At 39.5% G+C, this 27,290-nt stretch overlaps 1 protein-coding gene and 1 long non-coding RNA gene across 5 annotated transcripts in view; one reads left to right on the forward strand and one right to left on the reverse strand.

The window, feature by feature from the left end:
- Nucleotides 1-5,607: 5,607 nt before the first annotated feature.
- Nucleotides 5,608-27,290, reverse strand: part of LOC106879838 (uncharacterized) — a 166,321-nt gene continuing 144,638 nt past the window's right edge. For 2 of the 4 annotated variants that reach the window (XM_089338961.1, XM_089338960.1), the window contains exons 6-7: nucleotides 27,071-27,271; nucleotides 5,608-9,657 (exon numbers count right to left, since the gene is read on the reverse strand). In XM_089338961.1, the coding sequence (XP_089195087.1) occupies nucleotides 9,505-9,657; nucleotides 27,071-27,271 (354 nt within the window). In that variant the 3' untranslated portion in view covers nucleotides 5,608-9,504. The remainder of the gene's footprint in view (nucleotides 9,658-27,070; nucleotides 27,272-27,290) is intronic. The other 2 variants (XM_089338963.1, XM_089338962.1) reach the window with 1 other exon arrangement.
- Nucleotides 23,167-26,811, forward strand: LOC149131530 (uncharacterized). The gene is made up of 3 exons (XR_016237779.1): nucleotides 23,167-23,706; nucleotides 25,504-25,572; nucleotides 26,549-26,811. It is a non-coding gene; the product is annotated as an uncharacterized LOC149131530 (long non-coding RNA).

Raw genomic sequence — 27,290 nt, forward strand, 5'->3', positions numbered from 1 at the left:
CCGTCAGTGGCGCACTTGCCACTGACGGAGCCTTTTCTGCTGGTGGCACACATCCCGCCAGCGGTTCAGTCGGCGGTACAGAGACATCTGCCGACTGTCCTCTGCTCTACTTTTTCCCTCTTTCTTTTAGAAGCTACGAGTGCAGGGACCTACATCAGTGGGCACGGGGGGGGGGGGGGGGAACTGCCCCCCCCACCTCCTGTGTCGCTTGCCCTGTGTTGCTCACCTTTCTTTATCTTTTCATGGAGGCAACTTCTTCCCTGACTTCCACCGTCTCCCCCTTCAATGGGGGTGTGGCGGGCACCTTTACCCTGGGCACAGTTCTTCCTGATATGGCCAGTCTCCAGGCACAGGTGACACTTGGTGGTGGGTGGGGGGGGGGTATCCCTCGTCTCCGATGAAGGGATATAATGAATATCCCAGAAACAGCTGTAAGACCTTCTATTTATAAATGTTCTATAATACAAACAGCCTTGGTTTTTTATCTCATTACGAAATCCTTATATTCACACGCTGATATATGACCTACGTTGGACCCCTTATTCACATAATCACTGAACCTTGAGCTTAACTATGGTCTATCCACACCACTTACTCAGCATTACCTGAAACCTCTGGGTCTAATTGACACCACTTTCGCTCATAACCTATATATATGGTTGTTATATTTTTTTTATAACATAATAGATTAGATAGGATGATGTCTATATTACAACAACCAATAATCTTTTCTACTCTAGGCTCAGGACCTGAAATTTTTGGGGGAGGTGGGGGCCAGTCAATTAAATCAACCCCAATATGCAACTGGCACTTAATTTATCGAGCCTGACAGGTTGAAAGGCAAAGTTGACCTCAACAGAATTTGAACACAGAATGTAAAGACAGACGCTAAGCATTTCGCCCGGCGTGCTAACGTTTCTTATTTCTTTATTGCCCACAAGGGGCTAAACATAGAGGGGACAAACAAGGACAGACAAAGGGATTAAGTCGATTACATCGACCCCAATGTGTAACTGGTACTTAATTTATTGACCCTGAAAGAATGAAAGGCAAAGTCAACCTCGGCGGAATCTGAACTCAGAACGTAACGGCAGACGAAATACCGCAAAGCATTTCGTCCGGCGTGCTAACGTTTCTGCTAGCTCTTCACCTTATTTCAATAACTAATAATATGTTGTGCACGTATAGTAATATTATGATCATGAAATTAGCATTAGCTTATCTCACTTTTTCTCATGGAACCCCTAGGGACCTTTTGCAGAAACCCCAAGGTTCCAGGGAACCCAGTTGAGAAATGCTACTTGAACCTCTCATCAGTGAAGGCACATAGCTCAGTGGACAGAGTGTTCATTTTATGATCTTAAGGTCGTGAGTTCAATTCATGGTGTGGTGTGGTTGTGTCCTTATGCAAAACACTTCATTTCAGATTGCTCCAATCCACTCAGTGGAGGCACAATGGCCCAGTGGTTAGGGCAGCGGACTCGCGGTTTTGATTCCCAGAATGGGCGTTGTGAGTGTTTATTGAGCGAAAACACCTAAAGCTCCACGAGGCTCCGGCAGGGGATGGTGGCGAACCCTGCTGTACTCTTTCACCACAACTTTCTCTCACTCTTACTTCCTGTTTCTGTTGTGCCTGTAATTCAAAGAGTCAGCCTTGTCACACTGTGTGTCACGCTGAATATCTCCGAGAACTACGTTAAGGGCACACGTATCTGTGGAGTGCTCAGCCACTTGCACGTTAATTTCACGAGCAGGCTGTTCCGTTAATCGGATCAACTGGAACCCTCGGCGTCGATAGATAGATAGATAGACAGACAAAGAGATAGAGACAGACAGACAGACAAATAGATAGATAGATAGAAAGAAATACAGGTACGTATAACCAAATATGCCACAATTTATGCAGCATCAACACTCATATATGCATAGCTAATATACCACACCACCACCATCATCATCATTAACAACAACTGCAGCAACGGTGTCATTGTCCTATAGAGTAGTTAAACTGTTATCTTCAGCTAAACCTATAGTGTAATAGGAATATATGTAGATGCATGTATGTATGTGTGCATGTATGTATGTGTGCATATATGTATGTGTGTACATGCAAGTGTGTGTGTGTGCCTTTATGAGTGCGTGTGTAAATCTATAAGGATAAAAATAATATAGTTTATACGATTGTGTATTGTTTAAATAAACTATACATTTACACACAGAGTCTATCTGTCTATCTATCTATCTATCTATCTGTCTGTCTGTCTGTCTATCTATCTGCTGATCTCTCTATCTACATACATATACACATGTGTGCACCACCTCCCCAAAAAGAAAAAAACACATACATGCGAAATGAATATTGTCTTATGACTTGTGTTACACACTGCTAAGTTATTTAGTCAAGAACTGTATATATGTATATACTTATGTATGTGTGTACATATGTATGTATATATGTATGCTTGCCATTATTCGGTTTTATTTCAAGGTTTTTTTGTCAATAGAGAAAGAGCCAGTTTCTAACCTAGATCCAAGGCTCCTTCATTGGAATTTCAACAACATCAACAGTATATTTCTGTATGTATGTATATGTTCAGATTTGTATATTTTGTATTATGTATGCATTCTCATGCATATAGTTGCATATCTAGACATGCTCATATATATTTAAATGATGAACTTCTGGAAAGTTTTACAGATTTTTACAATTCCAGTGATGGATTGGATCTGTAGTCTTTGAATTAGCTTTCTCCTTTCTAGTTTTGAGAAGCCTAATTTCTCAAGATTGTTATTTAGGCAGTGTGTTACATATGTATGTATGTATGTATGTATGTATGTATGTATGTGTGTGTGTGTGTGTGTGTATGTATGTATGTATGTATGTATTTATTTCTGAGTGTATAAATGTATGAATATGTGTGTATGAGTGTATGTATGTATGTCCAATAACCTACAACTTTACAACTGATGTAATAAAACACATTAATTACCTGGCAATAATTTACTATGTAAGCATGTATGTATTTATGTGTGTGCGTTAGTGTATATGTATGTGTGTGTACATATATTATGTATATATGTATATATATATATGTGTGTGTGTGTGTGTGTGAGTATGCAGTAGTATGAAAGTATGAACAGGCAAACAACTGGTATTTGCTTAGATCATGGCATTTTTATATTTAAACATAATTCATGAGTTGTTACAATAGAGTAGATCATAAAAAATGAGGAAGTTGTTGCAACAACTACCCCAAAAGTATACTATCCACTACAGTTATGACCAAAGACTCCACTTTTGGCCAACCCTGTACATATGCATGTATATATATGTATGTGTGTTTATATTCATTATTTCAATGGATTCTGCCTGTTTTATCTGCAAATAATTTAACTTAAAAATTAGCCAAAATGAATAAAAGTTTATTTCAGTATTTTGCAAACATTCCTTTAGCTAAAATCACAGTTTTCACTCAATTAACCATGAACTTACTTAAATTATCAATGATAGACAGATCTGTGTTTCTTTAATCTTTGATGAATGCTTTTTTCAGCTCTGTCCTCATCGTTGTCATTGTCATCATTGTCATCATCCACCTCTTCCTTCTCATCACTGTCAAAATCGTTTGATATCCGTTTTCCAACCCATACCAATAGTATGGGTTGGATAATTCAACAGGAGCTAGAGGGCTGTGCTGAATTCCAGTGCCTGCCTTGGCATAGTTGCTACATGTGGGTGTCTTCTGAACACCAGCTAATTTACAGAGTGTACTGGATGCTTTTTATGTGGCACCAACACTAATGATCTTACTAAGTAATTCACATGACAATCTGTAATTGCAGTAATTTGCAGCAATTCCTAGTAATTTTGTAATAATAAGTGAATTTGATACTAAGGTAACTAACTATACATTATTTTTGGCAATGTTTTCATTTTTATAATTTTCCAGTTATTTCCATTGTGCATCTATGATTTCTTGCACTCACTCCAGTTATTAAATTTTTTTTTTCTTTACAGACATGTCAGAGTGGTTTAAAAGAAAAGAATACTGGGATCAATTTGTGCTACTAAACCATTCATGGCAGTGCCCCAGCATGGCTGCAGTCCAATAACTGAAACAAGTAAAGGATAAAATATTTGTTCTTTTATAATTCATTGTGGGCCCTTTTACCCAATAAAATTTGTCTACAACCAAACAATAAAGTGAATTGTTTAATGTTCCCATGGGAATATGCAATGGAATTGAATGATAGGAAATTCTTAGAACTTATGCTTTAGATCTCTTACATAAATGAATTCCTGCCTTACATGGTGCTCTGTATTGAGATGACAGGCTTATAGACTTGTGCAAAATGAATACTCAAGGATTACATAGATTTAGAAAAACATTACATGTAATTATTTAATGAGATAGTTTTATGAATAACAGCTCATATTAATCTTAGTATTTTTACCTTTTGGATATTACCTTAGACTTAGATGCAAATATAATATACTTGCTTTTGTCTAAAAACCTAACACAAGGTATTTTATATAAATAAGAATTCCAGTCACGTACTCAATATTCTATGAAATTTAATTTCTAAAATCAGTAAATGTATACCACCTTATTTTTTGATAAAGCCACATTCATTAGAACTTGTTACTGCAACAAGGTCTTTACTAATAGTGTCTGTTCCAATAAAGTGCATAATATTACTCATTTTATGCTCCAATGTGTAATAATGGACCAATTTTGGGTTTAATCTAAATTTTAGTCTGTAAGAAACAACAAAAATTAATAAGGCATTAAGACAGAATGACTCTCCCCAGATACAACAGAAGAAAAAATATTGCTCAAAATTTTCTATATTTCATTAAACTTCCTTTTCTGATGATCCTTAGATAACAAATGATATTTAACAGAAACTTGATTAAATTTAGGCATTCTTACTCTAAAAATTGAATTTGCTCAATTAATTATTTCAATTGTGAAAGACTTTTTTTCCCAAACTAGTAATAATTTCTTTTCCTACAACTTTATCATTAATTCCAACTATGAGAGTTGGTTAAAAAGTTCATAGGCTGACCAAGATGCTCTCTGGAATGTTACCAAGTAAGGTTTATTTTTCAACATAGTCCCCCGTTTGCAGTTTACACATCTCTTCCATGTTGGTGAAAAAAGTCATCAACAGTAGATATGACACCATCACCACTGTGATACTGGTTTCCAGCTAAGTTCTTTTTACTTCATGTTGGGGAACAGATGTCAGTCAGATGGGGCCAACTGTGTATGTGTGTGTATATGTTTGTGTATCTGTGTTTGTCCCCCCAACATCGCTTGACAATCGATGCTGGTGTGTTTACGTCCCCCTAACTTAGTGGTTCGGCAAAAGAGAACCAGTAGAATAAGTACTAGGCTTACAAAGAATAAGTCCTGGAGGTCGATTTGCTAAACTAAAGGCGGTGCTCCAGCATGGCCACAGTCAAATGACTGAAACAAGTAAAACAGTAAATAGCAGTCGAGCACTGGTGGGGACCAATGTAATCTACTTACCCTCTCCTCTGGAATTGCTGGCCTTGTGCAGAAATTTGAAACCAATGAAATAAATGAAACAAAGAAATAATTAGAACACTTTTGGGTTATAAATTTATTATCATCATAATCATCATCATCATTTTTCATTTATTTATTACATTTATGTTGTTTTTTTTTTTTTAAACTTTCATCAGAGAAATTTTCATCTTGTAACTTTTGTTTTTTGTTGTTATTGTCCTTCTTTGCTAAATTATATATATTTATTTTTTTAAATTGATTTTTTTTTTATATATTATTTTTTTATATATATAATTTTCTTTTGTTTTTTATTTGTGTGTTTGTATATGTGCGTGTGTTTGTATTGTAGCAGCTTTAGTGAATTTTTTATTTTTTTTATTTTTAGGGGGTCAGGGGATTTTTTTTTTTTTAAATTCATTTTTTTTTTTTTTTTGCTGTTAACTAATTAACTATTTCAGATCAATGAGGAGGTGTTGTCTTCAAGTGAGGTTTCCAAGAAAAGCAGAAACGAGGTAAATGGCTACAACCATAATCCGGCTTGTTTCTATGTAACAACGCAAAATTTTTCGTTATCGTAACCGGTCAAATCTACTCTTGACAAAAACCTTTATTTACCATCTTTAAAATGGCTGCCACATGTATTTTCTGACCTAAATTTTTGGACTGAAAAAAAAAAAAAAAAAAAAAAAAAGTAAACACGCCCATGCAATAATGAGAGCTCACCCCCAACCCCCCACCTATGTACTGTCCTAAAGTTTTTGGCTAAAAATAAAACAAAAAAAACCTGCACAATAATGAAAGCTCCCCCCCCCCACACATGTACATGTTTCTGTCTTAAATTTTAAGATAAAGGTAACAGAGGGCATGATATATTTTTTATCTCTCACACAGTAATGGGAGTGTCATAAGGTTTTATCATAAATCTTCACACACACACACAAAAGGGTAGGACCCACAGAAAATGCCACACATAAGTTATGCTTGTAAATCTTGAGACAAAAGATGATCCACACCACAAGGAAAAGAACCACAAATTTTTCTACCCTAAATCATGGCCCAGTGGTTAGGGCAGCAGACTCGTGGTCGGAGGATCGCGGTTTCAATTCCCAGACCGGGTGTTGTGTGTGTTTATGTGTTTATTGAGCGAAAACACCTAAAAGCTCCACGAGGCTCCGGCAGGGGGTAGTGGCGACCCCTGTTGTACTCTTTCGCCACAACTTTCTCTCACTCTTTCTTCCTGTTTCTTGGGTAAAGCTGCGATGGACTGGTGTCCCATCTAGCTGGGGGGGGGGGAACACATACGCCATAGAAACCAGGAAACTGGGCCCGTGAGCCTGGCTAGGCTTTAAAGGGTGCATAAAAACATAAATAAAATCATTAGAGATAAAAAAAAAAAAGTACACAGACAACACTATAACAAGACCACATACATTTTCTGCTTTAAATATATACTATCCTATAATGTTCTTGCTCGAAATCATTTGACAAAGCATAACACAGTGGTTTTCAAACTGTGATCCACAAGGACAAGACTGGGGGTCCGTGAACAGCAAATACTTTTTATGGGCAATTTGATTTTATATATGGTTTTTAATCGAAATTTTTTAATTGACAATAAACCTATTTGTTAAATACTGTTAAATAAATAAATGTAAAAATATATGTTATTTTAAGCAAATATTTATGTATAAATTTCATAAGCGTTTATAAGGGGTCCCTAAGGTAAAGCCTGAAATATAAAGGGGTCCGCAAGTCAAAAAGTTTGAAAACCCCTGGCATAACACACACACACACACACACGATAATGGGGATATCATGTGGTTTTCTAACTTAAATATTTATACAAGAAGTGACTCACAATAAGGAGGACATCAGATATTGAATCCCTAAATTTTACACCATGGTGGATTCTGAGGACAACATCTATGCCCATGTTAAAAACGGAATCGTACGTTACAAAGTCCTAATATTTAAGACAGCTGCATTCTCTGACGTTAAGGTGGGGAGCAGATATTTTAAGTCCTAAAAACTGAGGGTGAAAGACATACATTCACATTAAAGTAGTGAGACCACATGTTTTAGATCCTAAAATTCAGAAGCACAAACATATGCCTACATTAAAAAATGCTTCCTACATGTTTCAAGTCCTCAAATTGAAGGCCAACAACATACACACACACTAAAAACGAAATGTGCCCGCATGTTCTGTCTTAAAATTCAGGGTCAACAACATAAACCCACATTAATAAAATGAACCCTCCATGTTATAAGTCCTAAACAGGAGACGACATACACCCACATATTCAAAGTACTAAAACTGAGGGCTAATAACATATACCTGCATTTTAAAAAATGTGCCCACATGTTTTAAGTCATAAAATTCAGGGTCAACAACATGCATCCATATTAAGATAATGTGCCCCACATGTTTAAGAACTAAAACTGAGGACAGACATGAATCCACATTAAAAAAATATGCCCATGTCCCAGCATTCAGAACCAACACCATACATCCACATTAACAAAAATGAACCGTCCATGTTATCAGTCCTAAACAGGAGAAGCAATGTACACCCACATTAAAAAAATGCATTCTACATGTTTTAGGTCCTAAAACTGAGGGCCAGCAGCATAGCCCCCACATTACAAAATTGGACTCATGGTTCAAGTCTTCACATTCAGAGCCAATGACATATGCCCACATGTTCCAAGCCTTAAAATTCGGGGCCAATAATATACACCCATATTTAAAAAATGTGCCCACATGCTTCAGTCCTGAAACAGATCCACCAACATACACTCACTTTACAAAATGCATCCACATGTTTTAAGCCCTAAAATTCAGGGTTAATAACACACAGCCACATTAAGATAATATGCCATACGTTTTAAATCCTAAAAATTTAGGGCTAACATACACCCACATTAAAAAAAAAAAAACAATGTGCCCCACATGTCTTAAGTCCTAAACCAGAGCAACATCAGACACTCTCACATGTACTTTTACAAAATGCACCCACATGTTGTTAGCCCTAAAATTCAGGGCTAACAACATACTCCCTCATTAAAAAATGTGCGCCATGTATATTTTAAGTCCTACACCATACACCCACATTAAAGATGATGAGGGGGAAAGTGTGGGGGAGGGGAGAGGGGGGGGGGGGTTTAATTACTTCGGCTAGAACGCCGAACAAACGATTCTTTCAGATTAGTCGACCGACCCTGTGTCAAAGGCCATGTCAAGCAGAACGGAGATAATGAAAGTTTTTATACTTAACCAATAACAACAACTATAACAACAGCAATAATAATAATAATAATAATAATAACAACAACAACAACAACAACAAAAACCAAAACAAATAAAACAAAACATATTAATTAACATGGTTTGAAATAGTTCTTTTTTTTTTTATATCCTCAGACCATCACTAATCATTAAATATAAAACAAAACAAAACAAAAACAATCAAAATTGAAAAAAAAAAGAAATTAAAAAAAACAACCAAATTCAAATAAAAACTTTAAAAAAAAACACAAAAGTACAGGCGAGAAATGTTTTTTGTTTTCTTTTTAGAAAAGGGGCCGGAGGATGGGGTAGGGTGTGTGGGGTGGGAGAGGGCTAAGTCATCATCGTCATCATCATCATCATCATCATCATCATCGTCATTATTATTATCATTATTAAAAATTTGTATTTCTATTAATTTATATATATATATATATTTTTTATTTTATTTATATTTTATTTTATTTAGTCATTACTTTTCTTTTGTTTGCATGTTTTTCTTTTTTTTTTTTCTTTTCAAAAGTTCCGGAATAAAACTGAAAGGGTTGTAGTTGTAGAGGTGGTGAAACCGGGGGGGGGGGGGGGGAGTTGGGGGGAGGGGTGCAGAAAAAAAATAGAAAGAAAGACAGAAAGAAAGAAAGGAAGGAAGGAAGGAAGGAAGTGGGGTTGAAAAGGGTGTCATAACGGGGACTCTGGTATAACTGAAGTAGCTGCTAAAGGCCGTGCTACCGAGGAGACCGACACTGTTGAACGTTTCGAACTAATAGACATGGCGCGGCGTCTGTGGGGCCGGTGGAATTCCCTTTCCAGTTCTTCATCATCTGTTTCCTCCTGAAGAGAGAAAGAGAGAAAAATGGAAAAAAATATTAATAATAATAATAATAATTGTTGTTATTGGCACTCGTCGCTTACGACGTCGAGGGTCCCAGTTGATCTGATCAACAGAACAGCCTGCTCGTGAATTTAACGTCCAAGTGGCTGAGCACTCCACAGACACGTGTACCCTTAACGTAGTTCTCTGGGAGATTCAGCGTGACAGTGTGACAAGGCTGACCCTTTGAATTACAGGCACAACAGAAACAGGAAGTAAGAGTGAGAGAAAGTTGTGGTGAAAGAGTACAGCAGGGTTCGCCACCATCCCCTGCCGGAGCCTCATGGGGCTTTTAGGTGTTTACGCTCAATAAACACTCACAATGCCCGGTCTGGAAATCGAAACCGCAATCCTATGACCGCGAGTCCGTTGCCCTAACCACTGGGCCATTGCGCCTCCACAATATATAATAATAATAACAACAGTAATAATAACCCTTTCTACTCTAGGCACAACGCCTGAAATTTTGGGTGAGTGGTTAAGTCGATTACATCGATCCCAGTACTCAACTGGTACTCAATTTACTGACCCCAAAGGATGAAAGGCAAAGTTGACCTCAGTGGAATTTGAACTCAGAACGTAGTGACAGGCAAAATACCGTTAAGCGTTTCGTCCAGCATGCTAACAATTCTGCCAGCCTGCACGTTAATTTCACGAGCAGGCTGTTCTGTTGATCGGATCAACTGGAACCCTCGATGTTGTAAGCGATGGAGTGTCAACAACTCTTCTGTTTGTCAATATAGTTGCTGCTACTTTCCTCATTGAGATTGCAATGGATTTAGCATTGAGAATATTGGAGCAGCAAGAGGCACATCTCTCGACTTCTCCACAGTGGGACAGTAGGCTTTTAGGTGATCAGTTTTGCCATAAATATAACATCTGAGTTTTCTACCTTCTATGACCCCGCTGCATCTGCTTGCAATATCTGAAACAGAAACAAATGTTGGATTCTATGAACTTCTTCTGGCACAACCAAAACCTGGAATTACTTTCATATTCCTGTTTTGTTTTGTTGGTGGTTTGTTTCCATGCTTCTTATCTCTCCATGCTCCTCCAGCACGGTCATTACTCTGGCCTGCTCCTTATGAGGAGGTATGTTGGAAATCCCAATCTTAGTCACACAATGTCCCAAATATAAGGAGGAGTAGGTCATTGTAGTTGTTTTGCGTGCTTCCTCTCCGTTGCTGCAGATAACTACTGCTGTCTCACATTACTTTCCTTGGCAGATATAAATTACAAAAGGTCACACTTCTTACATTTTTCTATTTCAGCTTTTTTTTTTTCTGTGTGATTAATGCACTTATGTATTATTTCTTTTTTTTTTTGTGTGCAAATCATTTCCTGTTCTGGGAGTGCCGTGATGTCAGGTTGAATAATATCTTCTGATACGTTTTAATGATCTCAGTTTTCCCTTGCAGTGATCCACTTAATTGTAGTATTTCCGAGGAAGCTTTTTGTCGCCTACTGGTTAGTGTGTCAGCACCATGATTGTAAGATTGTGGTTTCGATTCCTGGTCCGGGAGACGCGTTGTGTTCTTGAGCATTACACTTCATTTCACGTTGCTCCAGTCCACTCAGCTGACAAAAATGAGTAATGCTGCAATGGACTGGTGTCCTGTCCAGCTGGGGAACACATACGCCATTGAAACCAGGAAACCAGGCCCATGAGCCATGACTTTGACTGAATTTGAATTCAAAATGTAAAGATAGATGAAATGCCGCTAAGTATTTTGCTCAATGTGCTAATGGTTCTACCAGCTTGTTGCTGCCATAATAATAATAATAATAATAATAATAATAATAATCTTTTCTACTATAGGCACAAGGCCTGAAATTTAGGGGGAGGGGCTAGTCGATTACATATATATATATCACATGACCGACCAGGCCATCAGATGTTGTTACACATTGCTGGTCACAATGTCCTTTTGCATTGTTTTAGCCTTCAAATGACGCCAACATTTAGAAACAGGAAGTAAGAGTGGGAGAAAGTTGTGGCGAAAGAGTACAGCAGGGTTCACCACCACCCTCTGCCGGAGCCTCGTGGAGCTTTTAGGTGTTTTTCGCTCAATAAACACTCACAACGCCAGGTCTGGGAATCGAAACCGCGATCCTAAGACCGCGAGTTCGCTGGCCTAACCACTGGGCCATTGCGCCTCTCTCCACACATACACATATATGTATGTATAATAGTAGTCATATGCATGTAATAATACACACCACGCACGCACACACAGATTCACACATAAACTTGGCGATTTCATAATATAAATCGAATGAAAAAGTACCAGACTGAAATTAGAACTGGGAACATAAGATCCATTTTATTCGTAACTGTCTCGTCTGTTATACAATTGCGTTTTTTAAAAGCGATTTAGGTGTAATTTTTAAGTATACTATTTTAACTCCGATGCAAGGGAAATAACTCCCGTTTGACCTGGAGATAAATTAATCTGACATCCATTACGAAATGAAATTGTGAGTGGTGGTGGCGACTTAAATGTGGTGGTTGTGGCTCCTGTTGTAGTGGTGGTGGTGGTGGTTAAGATAATTGTGCTAATGAAGCCACAGACGAAGCCTCTACATGGCTCAACACTCAGCCGGCTAGAAGTAGCAGCCAAATTTTTCTCGAATAACATTCAACCACCTTAAGAATAGAACAGAATGGTTGTGGTTCTTGAATATCTTCAATCATATCTGCTCAGTTAGGGTCATCTTGGGGTTAAACAATAACAACACAAACACATCTATTCCCCATCTTTTTTAATGAACTAAATGCAACAAGAAACTTCATATTATCTACACTTCCTGCCTTTCTTTTCTTCCTTTTGGGTCCTTAACTTTCGACAGAGTGGAGCACCGTCGTGACATTTTTAATGCTTGGTGGAACCCATCTTTCTCCGAGGCCGAATACAGTTGATTTGCGTGTGTGTGTGAGAGAGAGAGAGAGTGAAAGAGAGAGAGAGAGAGAGAGAGAGAGAGAGAGAGAACGGAGGACAGACAGAGAGAAATGGAGAGGAAGGCAGAGAGAGAAGAGAAAGAGGTTACGCCATCACTTCAAATATAGTCGTAGAGAGTTACGAGCCTTGATAAGTCTTTTGGGAGAAGTGGTTTCTTCGGCAAACGTCGAGCAAGGCAGGAAAAGACGTACCCAGCAGTCTCCCCTATCTCCCAAAACCACATAACACTTACTAAATTAATTATTTCAGGGACGTGGAGCGATTTTTATAAGGAGTAACACCTTGTAAGACCCGATTACAGAAAAGAAAAAAAAAACTGTCCACATCTGATCGATAGCAGGCTTGATCTACTGGACATTGCAGCAAAATCTCCATAAATTACACATTGCAGTCTTAATCAAGGAAGGACATATCAAATAAGTTATCAGTAAATCTTCTAGTAAAAATGACAGGATAGTCACTACTGGAAGGCCTTTCGTCGTAGGTTTGTGCTCGATCAACAACAGATTACAACACGATCTACCTGAAATAACAGCTAAATCTTGCTCAAATTATAACCTAGCGTCTTAAAAAAAGGAGGCACTGGATCGTGTAGTCTTTCATACATCATGTTCGCAATAAAGAAATAAAGAAATCCCAGACAAGTTTGTCACGAATGGGACGACATTGAAAATAATCACTGTTCAATCAGAGCTGACATCAAGAACCCAACATAAACACAATTAGGACAGTTGCAGTTATCTCCCTACTACTCTCAGCCACTCAACAGGTAACAACTGTCGAGATGGACAGTGTGTTCGTGTGTCAGATGTCGGAGGCTGTGATTCATCGTTCATCTTTTGTTCCAGTCAATGGATTGAGGTGATACTGGGGCGAAGCCTAAAAGAGTTTCAGTCGACTCCCGGTGTTTATTTTTAAGTATTGCACTTGTTCCATAGGGACTCTGTTGCTGAAACACTAAATTAAGGTTAGTATATAAAGTAACACCGGTTGTCAAGAGGCGGAGGAAAAAACAAATACCTCTTTTCCATGTACACACAAACACACACACGTGTACATGTATATACATATATACGTTAAGAATCTACTATTTAAAGATTTCCTTTCACCTGAGGACGTGTCTTAAATTCTGCATTAATTTAAAGGATTTTTAACATTTTGCATTAAAGCATGCATATAAGAACTTAATTTGTTATCAAATATAATAATATAAATTATTTACATGTTTTTAAGTTACAAAACAATTTGTCGTGACATTAGAATTTTCTTATTAATAAATAAAATTTCATCAAACTATTTCTCTGTCATTTATGATTTTATACACATCTGATTGTTTTCTATTATACCGTACTATATATTCTATGTTTTGTAGAATTATACATTAACTCATAAAGTGCTTCGATTTGCAGCTGGACAGCATGGACTGCAGAGCACATTTCATGAAAATGAGACTACAATGCACACATAAATAACAAAAAAATAGTTAAAATATCTTCTTAGTATATAATCGTGGCAAGTTTTACACCTGAGAAGCAATTAGTTGAACTGTTGCATTCTGGGGGATATCGGAGCGTTTGGGTGACATTAGGCCCCAACAAACGATCATAAATTAAATGCATCTATCTGGGCTACGATCGTGACCCCGCTAAATAACGCCTGCGTCATCCCTGTTGTAAGTAGTTTTCAACTTTATATTTTCTGACGCGACTCTATCTCTTTCTCCATCACTTTTCCCCCCTCTCGTTTTTCCTCTGTTACTACTACGTATCTCTCTTTACCCCTCTCGTTCTTCCTTCTGTTACTACTATATCTCTCTCTTTTCCCTCTCGTTCTTCCTTCTGTTACTACTATAGCTCTCTCTTCCTCTTGTTGCTCACCTATTCTTCTACTTCCTCCCCTTGTTTCTCCCTCTACCACTCTCTCTTCCTTACACCTCCCTGGTCACATGCTTCCGGTCACTAATCCTTTTCTTCCTTGGTTATCGCCGAGCAAACACGCGAACTTACTTCGTCCCGGCTTTCAGTTCGTGCCTCACAGCGTTCATATACACATAATTTTTCACGTCTGGCCGCATAGCCTTTTCCGTTTGTTTTCCTGTCATGTTTTTTGTCCGCCACTACATTCCTCCATGGCACAGGTTTAATTTGTGTATACAAATTTAATTTGCGGTCCATGGGAAGAGCCATTTTAACGATGCGTCCTGCCCAACTCTTCGAAACGCCGGTGTTAAAATGGGGGTAGCTGATGAAGGAAAATGTTCTCTATGTGGCTTGTGTGTTTTCTGTACTCTGGTTATTATTATTTTCTTGTCTACGTTTTGTTTGCAATGTCCTGTACCCTGATATGCACCTATATATAGAGGTAGACGTAGGTATGCACATACCTGTACGTATATATGCATATACTCATTTATTATTTGTTTTATATATATATATATATATATATATATATATATATATATATATATACACACACACGCACATGTATGCATATTCAGATACTTGTAAGTATGAAGATCACTCACCTTGTCTTAGGTAACAACTCAGCAAACAATTATACGAAATAACCAAAGAACGAAAGAAAGAATGTCATAAAGAACAACAACAATAATAATAATAACAACAATAACAACAGCGAGAAGAACAATTATGAAGAAAGCTGGTAGGAAACAAAAACAAACCAAAAACGTATTGTTAGGTGAGATGTCAGTAATGAAGTGAACAGAGGCAGTCTATGTAGAAGTGCTGTGAGTAGAGGCGAGTGTGCAGTGTCCATAGAACATATCATCGTCATCCTTTTATATATCCGCTTTCCATGCTGGCATGGGTTGGACGTGTCTAGTTGTATGTGTATTTGTATTGTATGTGAATGTAGGTAATTTGATGTGTGATGTGATATGTGTATGTATGTATGTGATATGAGGTGTACGTGTGTATGCCTGTATGTGTGTATATGAGAGAGAGTGAGATCAAACTGTAGATGTATATGGAAAGAATGGAAAGAGAGGGAGGGAAAGAGGGAGTTAGCGAGAGAGAGAGAGAGGGGGCAATGATTTGTATGTATTTATGTAAGGCACAGAGAGAAAGAGGGGATAAATGTGAAAGGAGAAACCAAACACTGTGTGTGTGTGTGGCAGAACAAAGAAGAGAGGGGTTGGGCAGAGAAAAACAGATCAAACAATGTTTCATGTGTGTATATATATATATGTGTGATGCATGTGTGTGTATGAATGCGTTGAGTGTGTATGTGTGTGTGTGTGTGTGATATATGTACATGAGTCAGTGTGTGTGTGTATGCATGTCATGACATGAGTGTGTATGTGTGTCATATGTGTGTGCGTGTGTCTATGCTTGTAAGTGTGTTATTTCTTTACTATCCACAAGGGGCTACACACGGAGGGGACAAACAAGGACAGACAAACGGATTAAGTCGATTATATCGACCCCAGTGCGTAACTGGTACTTATTTAATCGACCCCGAAAGGATGAAAGGCAAAGTCGACCTCGGCGGAATTTGAACTTAGAACGTAGCAGCAGACGAAATACCGCCAAGCATTTCGCCCGGTGTGCTAACGTTTCTGCCAGCTCGCCGCCTTTGTATGTGTGTGTATGTGTGAATATCTTGTATTTGTCAAGTCTATGTTTGGTGCAAGTCTCATCATCATCACCATCATTGTTTAACGTCCACTTTCCACACTGGCATGGGTTGGACGGTTTGACTGAGGACTGGCAAGCGAGGAGGCTGCACCAGGCTCCAGTCTGATCTGGCAAGGTTTCTACAGCTGCATGCCCTTCCTAATGCCAACAAATTTCACTTCGTATGTTGTGACACCGTCTCCTGCAGCAACCCGGTGCGGACTGCCACCAGCCCATGCTCCGTTGTTCGTCAGGCTGAGAAAAGCAAGCTATCTAAGTATCGGTCAATCTCCGACAGGCTTATGGTTGAGCCTGTGGCAGTGGAGACCTCCAGCGTTCTCGGCTCCCGGACAATATCCCTGCTTACTGCTATCAGGGTGGAGATGGCTGTCCGTGAGTGCAGACCCTGTGAGTCAGAGTGGCTGTTCCAGCGCTTGTCCCTCGCTATCCAGCGGGGCAACGCCTTTTCGATTTTGGCTGCTGAGGCAAGGGAGGTAACTCATGACAACGTTTAACAACAGAATTTGACAAGAAGTGGAATGGTGGAACGAACAAGACTTTTAAAGTTAGTTTACTCTTTTACTTGTTTCAGTCATTTGACTGCGGCCATGCCGGAGCACCGCCTTTTAGTCAAGCAAATAGACCCCAGGACTTATTTTTTGTAAGCCTAGTACTTATTCTATCGATCACTTTTGCCGAACCGCTAAGTTACGGGGACGTAAACACACCAGCATCGGTTGTCAAGCGATGTTGGGGGGACAAACACAGACACAAACATACACACACACATACATATATATATGTAAATACATATATACGACCGGCTTCTTTCAGTTTCCCTCTACCAAATCCACTCACAAGGCTTTGGTCGGCCCGAGGCTATAGTAGGAGACACTTGCCCAAGGTGCCACGCAGTGGGACTGAACCCACAACCATGTGGTTGGTAGGCAAGCTACTTACCACACAGCCACTCCTGCACCTATAGTTATACATCAATCATTCTTTTTCCATTTATTTTGAATGAAATGTCCCCCAAACACTGAGCAGTTGAAATCTAGAGGAATGTGGTTCAATCCCACTACTTGACACCTTGAGTTTTTTTTCTACCATACCCTCCAGTTACATTCCTCACCAGTCGTCATGTGTAAGATTAGGGTTGAAGGAAATTGTGAGGAAGCCTGTAGGAAGGAAGGGACTGTAACTCTAACTGAAAGGACTAACTTTGTGAAATACTGTGACAGAGACAGTCCTGTGTCACTGTGTGTGTGTGTGTGTGTGTGTATCACATGATGGTAGAAATTACTATGGAATATTCAGCCGCTTAAGCTGTTATTCAATGGTGGGTGGGGTCACAGGTTATCTAAGAAAGGGAATAGTTATAGTTGGCACTGATAGAGACTCCATTTAGATGGTAGAGGGAGGGAGTGAGAGAGAGAGAGAGACAGTGGAGGAGGAGAGAGAGAGAGAGGTGGGGAAGGAGGAGAGAGAGACAGAGGAAGGAAAGAGGGAATTAGAGTAAGAGGGGAGAGAGAGAGAGAGTAGAGGCTGGAAAGAGAGTGGGGTGAGAGAAAAATGGAGAGAGAGGAGAGACAGGAAAATAGGGGAAGTGGGGAGAGAGAGAAAGAGAGAGAGAGGAAAAGAGAGAGAAGGGAGAGATAAGAAATGCAGAGAGAGAGGGGGAGAGAGGAGAGACAGGAAGAGAGAGAGAGGAAGAGAGAAGGAAGGAGAGACAGTAAAAGAGAGGAGGAGTGAGAGAACAAAGAAGAGATAATGAGAGAGAGAGAGAGAGCAAGAGTTGCGTAGCAGTGGTGTGGGGGAATGAGGAGGTGAAATGGAAGAGTCAGTAGAGTGTTGAACAGAATGTCACTTCATGTTTGTTTGGATTCTATGTCCTGAGTTCACATTCCACCTAAGTTGACTTTGCCTTTCATCCTTTCAGGGTTGATAAAATAAGTACTAGTTGAGCACTGGAGTTAATGTCATTGACAAGCTTCCCTCACACAACATTTCAGGCCTTACACTTACAGTATAATTATTATAATTATTATTATTATAGATGTTGCACAGTATACAATATTGTGATTCTGTTGATTGAAGATATTGTGTCTACCGGGAATTTTGTACTGTTCGTCAAGTCACAACAAGGATCTCAGACAGACAGTACTTTATGCAATATGCATGCAGTTCCAAGTAATACTCTCTTACTCTTTTACTTGTTTCAGTCATTTGACTGCAGCCATGTTGGAGCACCGCCTTTAGTCGAGCAAATCGACCCCAGGACTTATTCTTTGGAAGCCTAGTACTTATTCTATCGGTCTCTTTTTGCTGAACCGCTAAGTTACGGGGGACGTAAACACACCAGCATCGGTTGCCAAGCGATGTTGGAGGGACAAACACACATACATATATATATATTAAGAGTATGAAGACAGGGAAAGCCCCTGGCCCATCAGGAATCACTGCAGAGATGCTCAAAATATCTGGCAGTGTTGGCTATAGCCTAGTCACCCGTATTATGAACCAGGTGATACACGAAGGAGTCATACCCAATGACTGGTGTAGCAGCATCATAGTCAACTGCTACAAAGGTAAAGGTGACGCTTTAGATACAAATAATTACAGAGGCATCAAGCTGTTAGATCAGGTTATGAAAGTTACAGAGAGGGTCATAGCCCAACTAATTAGGGAGCGAATCAATTTAGATGAGATGCAGTTTGGGTTCGTGCCAGGTAAAAGCACTACTGATGCCTTATTTCTAGTGAGACAGTTGCAGGAGAAATACCTAGCTAAGGATAAACCTCTGTACCTGGCTTTCGTTGACATGGAGAAAGCCTTTGACAGGGTCCCCCGATCCCTTATCTGGTGGTCAATGAGGAAACTTGGGATAGAAGAATGGTTAGTGAGAGCTGTGCGAGCCATGTACAGAGATGCTGCCAGTAAGGTGAGGGTTGGAAATGAGTACAGCAATGAATTCCGGGTAGAGGTAGGGGTCCACCAAGGTTCTGTCCTCAGCCCCCTCTTATTTACCATAGTCCTCCAGGCAATCACAGAGAAGTTCAAGACAGGTTGCCCCTGGGAGCTCCTCTATGCTGATGACCTTGCCCTAATTGCGGAGTCACTATCAGAACTAGAGGAGAAGTTTCAGGTGTGGAAGCAAGGTCTAGAATTGAAGGGCCTTAGAGTCAACCTAGCTAAAACCAAAATCCTAATAAGTAGGAAGGTAGATAAAACACAAACCCCTTCAGGTAGATGGCCCTGCTCAGTATGTAGAAAAGGAGTAGGTAGTAACTCTATAAGATGTACCCGGTGCAAGCTATGGACACATAAGAGGTGCAGCAACATCAAAGGCAGGTTAACTAGCAAGTTAGTTTTTGTTTGTGGCAGATGTTCAGGTGCAATAAAGACTGCAAACAAACAGGAAACAACTTCTATCTCATTCCAGGGTGAAAAACTAGAGGTAGTCGATAGCTTCCGCTATCTGGGCGACCAAGTTAGTAGTGGGGGTGGGTGCGCTGAAAGTGTAGCTGCAAGAATAAGAATAGCCTGGGCAAAGTTTAGAGAGCTCTTACCCCTGCTGGCGACAAAGGGACTCTCACTCAGAGTAAAAGGCAGACTGTATGACGCATGCGTACGAACAACCATGCTACATGGCAGTGAAACATGGGCTGTAACTGCTGAGGACATACGTAAGCTCGCAAGGAATGAAGCCAGTATGCTCCGTTGGATGTGTAATGTCAATGTGAATACCCGTCAGAGTGTAAGTATCTTGAGAGAAAAGCTGAACATTAGAAGCATCAGTTGTGGCGTGCAAGAGAGACGATTGCGCTGGTATGGACATGTGGTGAGAATGGAGGATAGCTGCGTGAAAAAGTGCCACACCCTAACAGTTGAGGGAACCCGTGGAAGAGGTAGGCCCAGGAAGACCTGGGCTGAGGTGGTGAGGCAAGACCTTCGTACATTGGGCCTCACCGAGGCGATGACTACTGACCGAGACCTTTGGAAATGTGCTGTGCGTGAGAAGACCCGGCAAGCCAAGTAAGATCGTTGCCAGTGCCCCTGGACTAGTTCTTGTGCGGGTGGCACATGAGATGCACCATTTTGAGCGTGGCCGTTGCCAGTACCGCCTGACTGGCTCCTGTAGGATTTTCGAGCGAGATCGTTGCCAGTGCCCCTGGACTGGCTTGTGCGGGTGGCACATAAAAGACACCATTTCGAGCGTGGCCGTTTTCGTGCGGGTGACACGTAAAAGCACCCACTACACTCTCTGAGTGGTTGGCGTTAGGAAGGGCATCCAGCTGTAGAAACTCTGCCAAATCAGACTGGAGCCTGGTGTTGCCATCCGGTTTCACCAGTCCTCAGTCAAATCGTCCAACCCATGCTAGCATGGAAAGCAGACGTTAAACGATGATGATGATGATGATGATATATACGACTACCAAATCCACTCACAAGGCTTTGGTCGGCCCGAGGCTATAGTAGAAGGCACTTGCCCAAGATACCACGCAGTGGGACTGAACCCAGAACCATGTTTCGTAAGCAAGCTACTTACCACACAGCCACTCCTGCACCTACTAATGCTGACTTTTGCAATACACCTAGATTTTAGGATATTTCTAAAGTTCTCAGATGGTTTATTTTTTTTTTTCAGATTGGGTGGTATTGAACCCAATGCTCCGATGACAATAGGGATAACCTTTATGCTTGACTCTCGTAGCAACCACATCTTAGTGATCTCAATTCTCAGGTTTCCATATTTATCAACCTTTTCTCTTTCTTTCATGATGGTATATTGATCTCCTGTCACTGTTACGTCAGTTATTAGGCACTCTTGTTTGTCCCTCCTAAAGGTTACTATATCTGGCCTGTGGTGCTCTAAAATTATTATTATTATTATTATTAAGGTGGTGAGCTGGCAGAATCGTTAGCACACTGGACAAAATGCTTTGTGGCATTTCATCAGTTGTTATGTTCTGAGTTCAAATTCCACCAAGGTTGACTTTGCTTTCATCCTTTTGGGGTTGATAAAATTCGTACCAGTTGAGCACTGGGGCCGATGCAATTGACTTAACCCCTCCCCCGAAATTGCCGGCCTTGTGCCAAATTTTGAAATCATTATTATGATTATTATTATTATTGTTTATATCATGCGGTGAGGTACTCAATATAATAATCTTTGGTTTCATTAAACTAATTACATTTTTATGGCTTAGTTATCAATTAGAGCTCATTTATTAATTAAATTAGTACTCCAATTACATTATCATGGCGGTGAAAATTTTTCGCCAATTTCAATTTCAATTAATTGCATTAATTAAAATTAATTTATAAAATATACTAACATAACAAAAACATTATCAGCATTTTGATTTTGAGCACAAAAATGTATGAAAATATGTGTGCATATGTGTGTGTGTGTGTGTGCATGTGTGTATGTGTGTGTGAGTGTTTGTGTATGTGTGTGAGTGTGTGTGTACTAAAAAAACATTACTAAGCTACCATTTTCTTGTCTGTTTCCATTCATCCAACAAACACTATCTCTCCATCTATCTATCTGTCTACCTGTCTGTCTGTCTGTCTATCTCTGTCTGTCTGTCTATCTATCTATATCTATCTATCTATCTATCTATCTATCTATCTATCTATCTCTGTCTGTCTATCTATCTATGCTTGTCTGTCTCTGCAGCCTGTCGATCTTTGTCTATTAGTTAGTCTATTTATTTATCTGTTTATCTATCTTCTATCTTGGCATCTAGGTTCAGTGTCTCCTGCAGCCTTGGGCCTGATTTGGTAGACAGGAACTGAAAGGTGCTCATTGTGTATATATATATATATATATATATATATATATATATATATACACATACACATCTAATCTAGAGGTAATATGCCCTTTGGTCAGTCCTGTGCATTTGAACCTTCCCCGGCACTCTCTGTACGACCTGGGAAGGCATGTGGCCTCTCCTGCTGCCATTAAATAGATTCCTGGAACTTTGGCTACCATGACTAGACTTGGGAGGAGTACTGAAGTGGTTTCTTGTTGCCTTCTCCAAGCAAGTGGGATTTGAACTCAGAATGCAGAGAGCTGGAATATATGCCATAAAGCATTTTTGCTGACACAACAATGATTCTACTACTCTCCCACCTACTCATACACACATGTGCATATATATATATATATATATATATATATATATATATATATATCTTTACCTTTTATCTTTTACTTGTTTCAGTCATTAGGCTGTGGCCATGCTGGGGCACACTCTTGAATTTTAATCCAATGAATCAACTCCAGTATTTGTTTTAAAGCCTGGTACTTATTCTATTGATCTCCTTTGTTGATTTGTTGAACTTCTTAGTGTGAACTGTGTGTGTGTGTGTGTGTGTGTGTGTGTGTGTGAGTGTGTGTTATAACACCTGAAAGAAAATGCATCGTTTTCATTCAGCAAAGTGAATGGAGCTTTGACCAGGGGGAATATTCCTGTCAAGGCATAGTGTCCAATAACCAATGGGTGTTTCGATCTTGAACCATGACACCCTCCCATATATACATATATATATATATATATATATATATATATATATATATATATGTATATATGTGTGTGTGTGTATAGGTATATCTATGTGTGTGTGTACGTGAAAGAGAGAGAGAGAGAGAGAGGGAGAGCGTGTGTGTGTGTTTGTGTTAGTGGTAATGAACAGAGCAAAGAATATTCAAAACCAGAAGTAGAGTGCCAGCAATATAAAAAGTCGCCTATTTAAATATAATTTCTAAACATCATATTATTACGATAAATGGTTTGTTCACCATTATGACAACATCATCAACAATAATAAAAGACTTCGAAATGTGAAACCGAGGTAGCTTATTGTAAGGAGGAAGCTATGGTACGTAGAACTAAATTATTCTGGTCTGGAATCACGTGTAAAGACCGCATCCCCACCGCCATTTGATCATGAATGACCATGGAATTACACCTAAAAAGTTCTCCTTCGAGGTACATGTCTGAGAAAGGTTGTTTATGGAAAACCAGCATCGCCCATGCATACCACTCTCCCTGTCAACGCCACTGATGTTATCCAAGGGAAAGGCAAAGGGGCCATTACAGCTCGGCACCAGTGGAGTCGTAACTAATTTCTACTGCTGAGTGAACTGGAGCAACAAGAAATAAAGTGTCTTGCTCAAGAACATAACACGCAGCCCGGTCCGGGAATCGAACTCATAATCTCACGATTGTAAGCATTAGGCTCTAACTCTAACCACTGAATCACGCGCCTTCACAATATCCCGTGCGTGTAAATTAAAAACGGCAAGAGGACAAGATTGGGAAAATGTACGTAAAAGAAGAGGAGAAATAGTTTGAGAAGTCCGTCCGTATACAAAAAGGCGTAAATAAATGGTTCAAGGGAGGTAAGTCAGTTCACTTATTCTAATTTTGTTCCCGTCTGTCTGCGGATTCGTATCCATATATATTTATGTTTCTGGGGTATTAGATTATGTTAGAAATTTTTAACTTATGACACCGGTATTGCTCAGACAGCGAAAAATTTATTGAATTATATTATCCATTCATCTTCTCCGCCCACTGATCCTGAGAGAGTTGTATGGGAGAGGGTAGTAGAGTCCTCAGGTTTCTATTAGTATCAATCGTCATTAGACTCTCTTGGTGGATTCCCAAGCATGGCCAACTGCGACTATGGGTATTATGCAACCACCTCGTTCTTAGTCTACCTGTCTACCCTTAGGTCTCCTGCCTTGTTGACTCGGCTTCAAGAATCTGTCTTGCGATTCTTTCCAATGGTATTTTAAGCATATGTCGAAGTACTGGAGTTGTGACTTCTCAATAATGGAGAAGTAATGGCTCGGCCTGGAGAGACTCCCTGATGTCCGAACTACGCTCCCTGTCAAGTAACATTAGTCTAAAGATCCTTCATGTGTCGAGCAACGTGAAATAGAGTGTTTTGCTTAAGAACACAACGTGTTACCTGGTCCAAAATCGAAACCACAGTCTTAGGCTCATGAGTCCAACACCGTAACTGCTATGTCACGCGCCTCTACAAAGTAATCCCATGTGACAGCAAATATTGATTTCAAATCTTGGTAGAAAGCCAGCAATTTCGGGGCAGTGGGTAGGTGGATTACATCGACCTCAGTACTCAACTGGTACTTATTTTATCGACCCCTATGTTACGGGGATGTAAACACAGCAGTATCGGTTGTCAAGCTATGTTGTGGGGACAAACACAGACACACAAACATACACACAAACACACGTATGTATACATATACATATATACGATGGGCTTCTTTCAGTTTCCGTCTACCAAATCCACTCACAAGGCTTTGGTCGGCCCGAGGCTATAGTAGCAGACACTTGCCCAAGATGCCACGCAGTGGGACTGAACCCGGAACCATGTGGTTGGTAAGCAAGCTACTTACCACACAGCCACTCCTGCGCCTATTTATGAATATTTTTTTTTTTCTGAATGACTTTGAAGGTTGGGCTAATTTAATTAGAAAATTTATAACTTGAATTTATTCGTAATGAGGGAAGGAATATAACAATGATAATAAGAACAACAACAACAGCAACAACAACACTAACTAATTGTAAGGGGTGGCGGAGAAGAAGGAGAAAGAGAAGGAAAAGAAGAGCAATAAAAGATTTTTCTGGAGGTTTTGGGTGTTGCTTTACAAAAATTGATGTGACTGTGGTGGTGGTGGCGGGGGCGGCGGTACCAAATCAGAACTTTTTTGTTATCTTTGTATTATATTGATTTTTTTTTGGTATTATTTATTCAGCTTATTGAAGATATTTTTTTCTTCTGGATGATGCTGAAGGTAGGGCTGACTTATATAACGTGGAACTTAAATTCCTTCATAAAGATGGATTATTATTATTATTATTATTATTATTATTAGTAGTAGTAGTAGTAGTAGTAGTAACAGCAGCAGTAATAATAATAATAATAATAATAATAATAATAATGATAATATTAATAATCCTTTCTACAATAGACACAAGGCCTGAAATTTTGGAGGAGGAGGCTAGTCAATTACATTGCCCCCCCCCCCCGTCTCCAATACTCATCTTTGAAAGATAAAGTCAACGTCAATGGTATTTGAACACAGAATGTAAAGATAGATAAAATGCTCCTAAGATTTTGTGACATACTCTTTACTCTTTTACTCTTTTATTTGTTTCAGTGATTTGACTGCGGCCATGCTGGAGCACCACCTTTAGTCGAGCAAATCAACCCCCAGGACTTATTCTTTGTAAGCCTAGTACTTATTCTATCGGTTTCTCTTTTGCCGAACCGCTAAGTTATGGGAACGTAAACACACCAGCATTGGTTGTCAAGCGATGTTGGGGGACAAACACAGACACACAAACATACACACACACACACACATATATATATATATATATATATACATATATACGACAGGCTTCTTTCAGCTTCCGTCTACCAAATCCACTCACAAGGCTTTGGTCGGCCCGAGGCTATAGTAGAAGACACTTGCCCAAGGTGCCACGTAGTGGGACTGAATCCAAAACCATGTGGTTGGTAAGCAAGCTACTTACCACAGAGCCACTCCTGCTAATGATTCTGCTAATATGCCACTTTAATAATAATAATAATAATAATAATAATGATAATAATCTTTTCTATTAAAGACACAGAGGCCTGAAATTTGGTGGGATGGGGATTAGTTGATTCCATCGACTCCAGTATTTTACTGGTATGACCCCAAGAGGATGAAAGGTAAAGTCAACCCCAGTGGAATTTGGACTCAGAACCCGAAGACAGAGATGAAATACTGCTAAGCATTTCGCTGGCATTGCTAATGATTCTGTCAGCTCACCGCCTTAATAATAACAACAGCAATAACTATGGTATCTCAGATGGTGTTTGGGGGTGAGCTGAAGAATTGGTGTAACTGTGGAGTGGTTTTTGAATGAGGGTCTTTTGTATATGTTTGTTTTGAGATTTAAAAATATACAGTACAACTCCATTATAATGTGGTGGCTGGAGGGGAGAGTCCATGAGAAAATAAATAACACAGCAAAAAAGAACAAAAAAAAAATTTGGGGTTATGTTAAATCAAGGGTCAAGAAAATGGAAGTTTGGAAAGAGTGAAAATAAAATGAAATGAAATGAAATAAAATAGAATGAGGAGGTCCGATGTATTGAATGTAAATTCATGTTAAATTGAGACACATTACTATGGAATTTCTCTGTATGTGCAGGTTTCTGGTTTTCTGGAGAATTTCTTCATAATGTTGGATTAATAAGAACAAGACCAAGAATTGGTAGCAGTACCGAGAAGAGCAAGAAGAAAGAAAGAAAGAAAAGAAAAAAATGAACTGCGATCTCTTTGGTGATGTTTGAAGTGGTTTGGTGTGAATAAAATTCAGTGTGACTGTTGTGAAGATGGTGATAGAGGGCAGTGGCGCCAAAACAGAGGAAATGTTACATTATTTACATTTGACGGATATTTGTCCTCATCTTGTTTGTTGTTAACACAACGTTTCGGCTGATATACCCTCCAGCCTTCGTCAGGTGTCTTGGGGAAATTTTGAACCTGGGTTCTCATTCCTAACGATGTAAATAATGTAAATAATGTAAATAATTCCTCATCTCTTAAATATAGAACAGAGGAAATGTTTTCTGTTTTTATCAAAGATAAAAAGAAAAAGAATGATGGAAAAATACAAAACAACTCCCCCCACCCAATCCAAATTTGGCCTCCACACGAATCGTATACTTACATTAGTGAGAATGAGGCTATGTTCTTCTTCAGATTTACGTTTCCGCAACTCAACCAGCAGCTCTCGTAGCTCCTCCTTAAGTTGTTCGATTTTGCGAATCAGACGCATGTCCTTTTCGGAGATCTTGCGCCCGCTGCGTGCTTCGAGGCGCATTTTCAACTCAAACAGTTCCTGCTGCACCACAGCCATTTTCATCTGGATCTGCAAAGCCGTAACAGAA

Source organism: Octopus bimaculoides, chromosome 21, assembly GCF_046866305.1.
Source record: "Octopus bimaculoides isolate indiv1 chromosome 21, ASM4686630v1, whole genome shotgun sequence".
In the NCBI taxonomy this organism is placed as follows: Eukaryota; Metazoa; Mollusca; class Cephalopoda; order Octopoda; family Octopodidae; genus Octopus; species Octopus bimaculoides.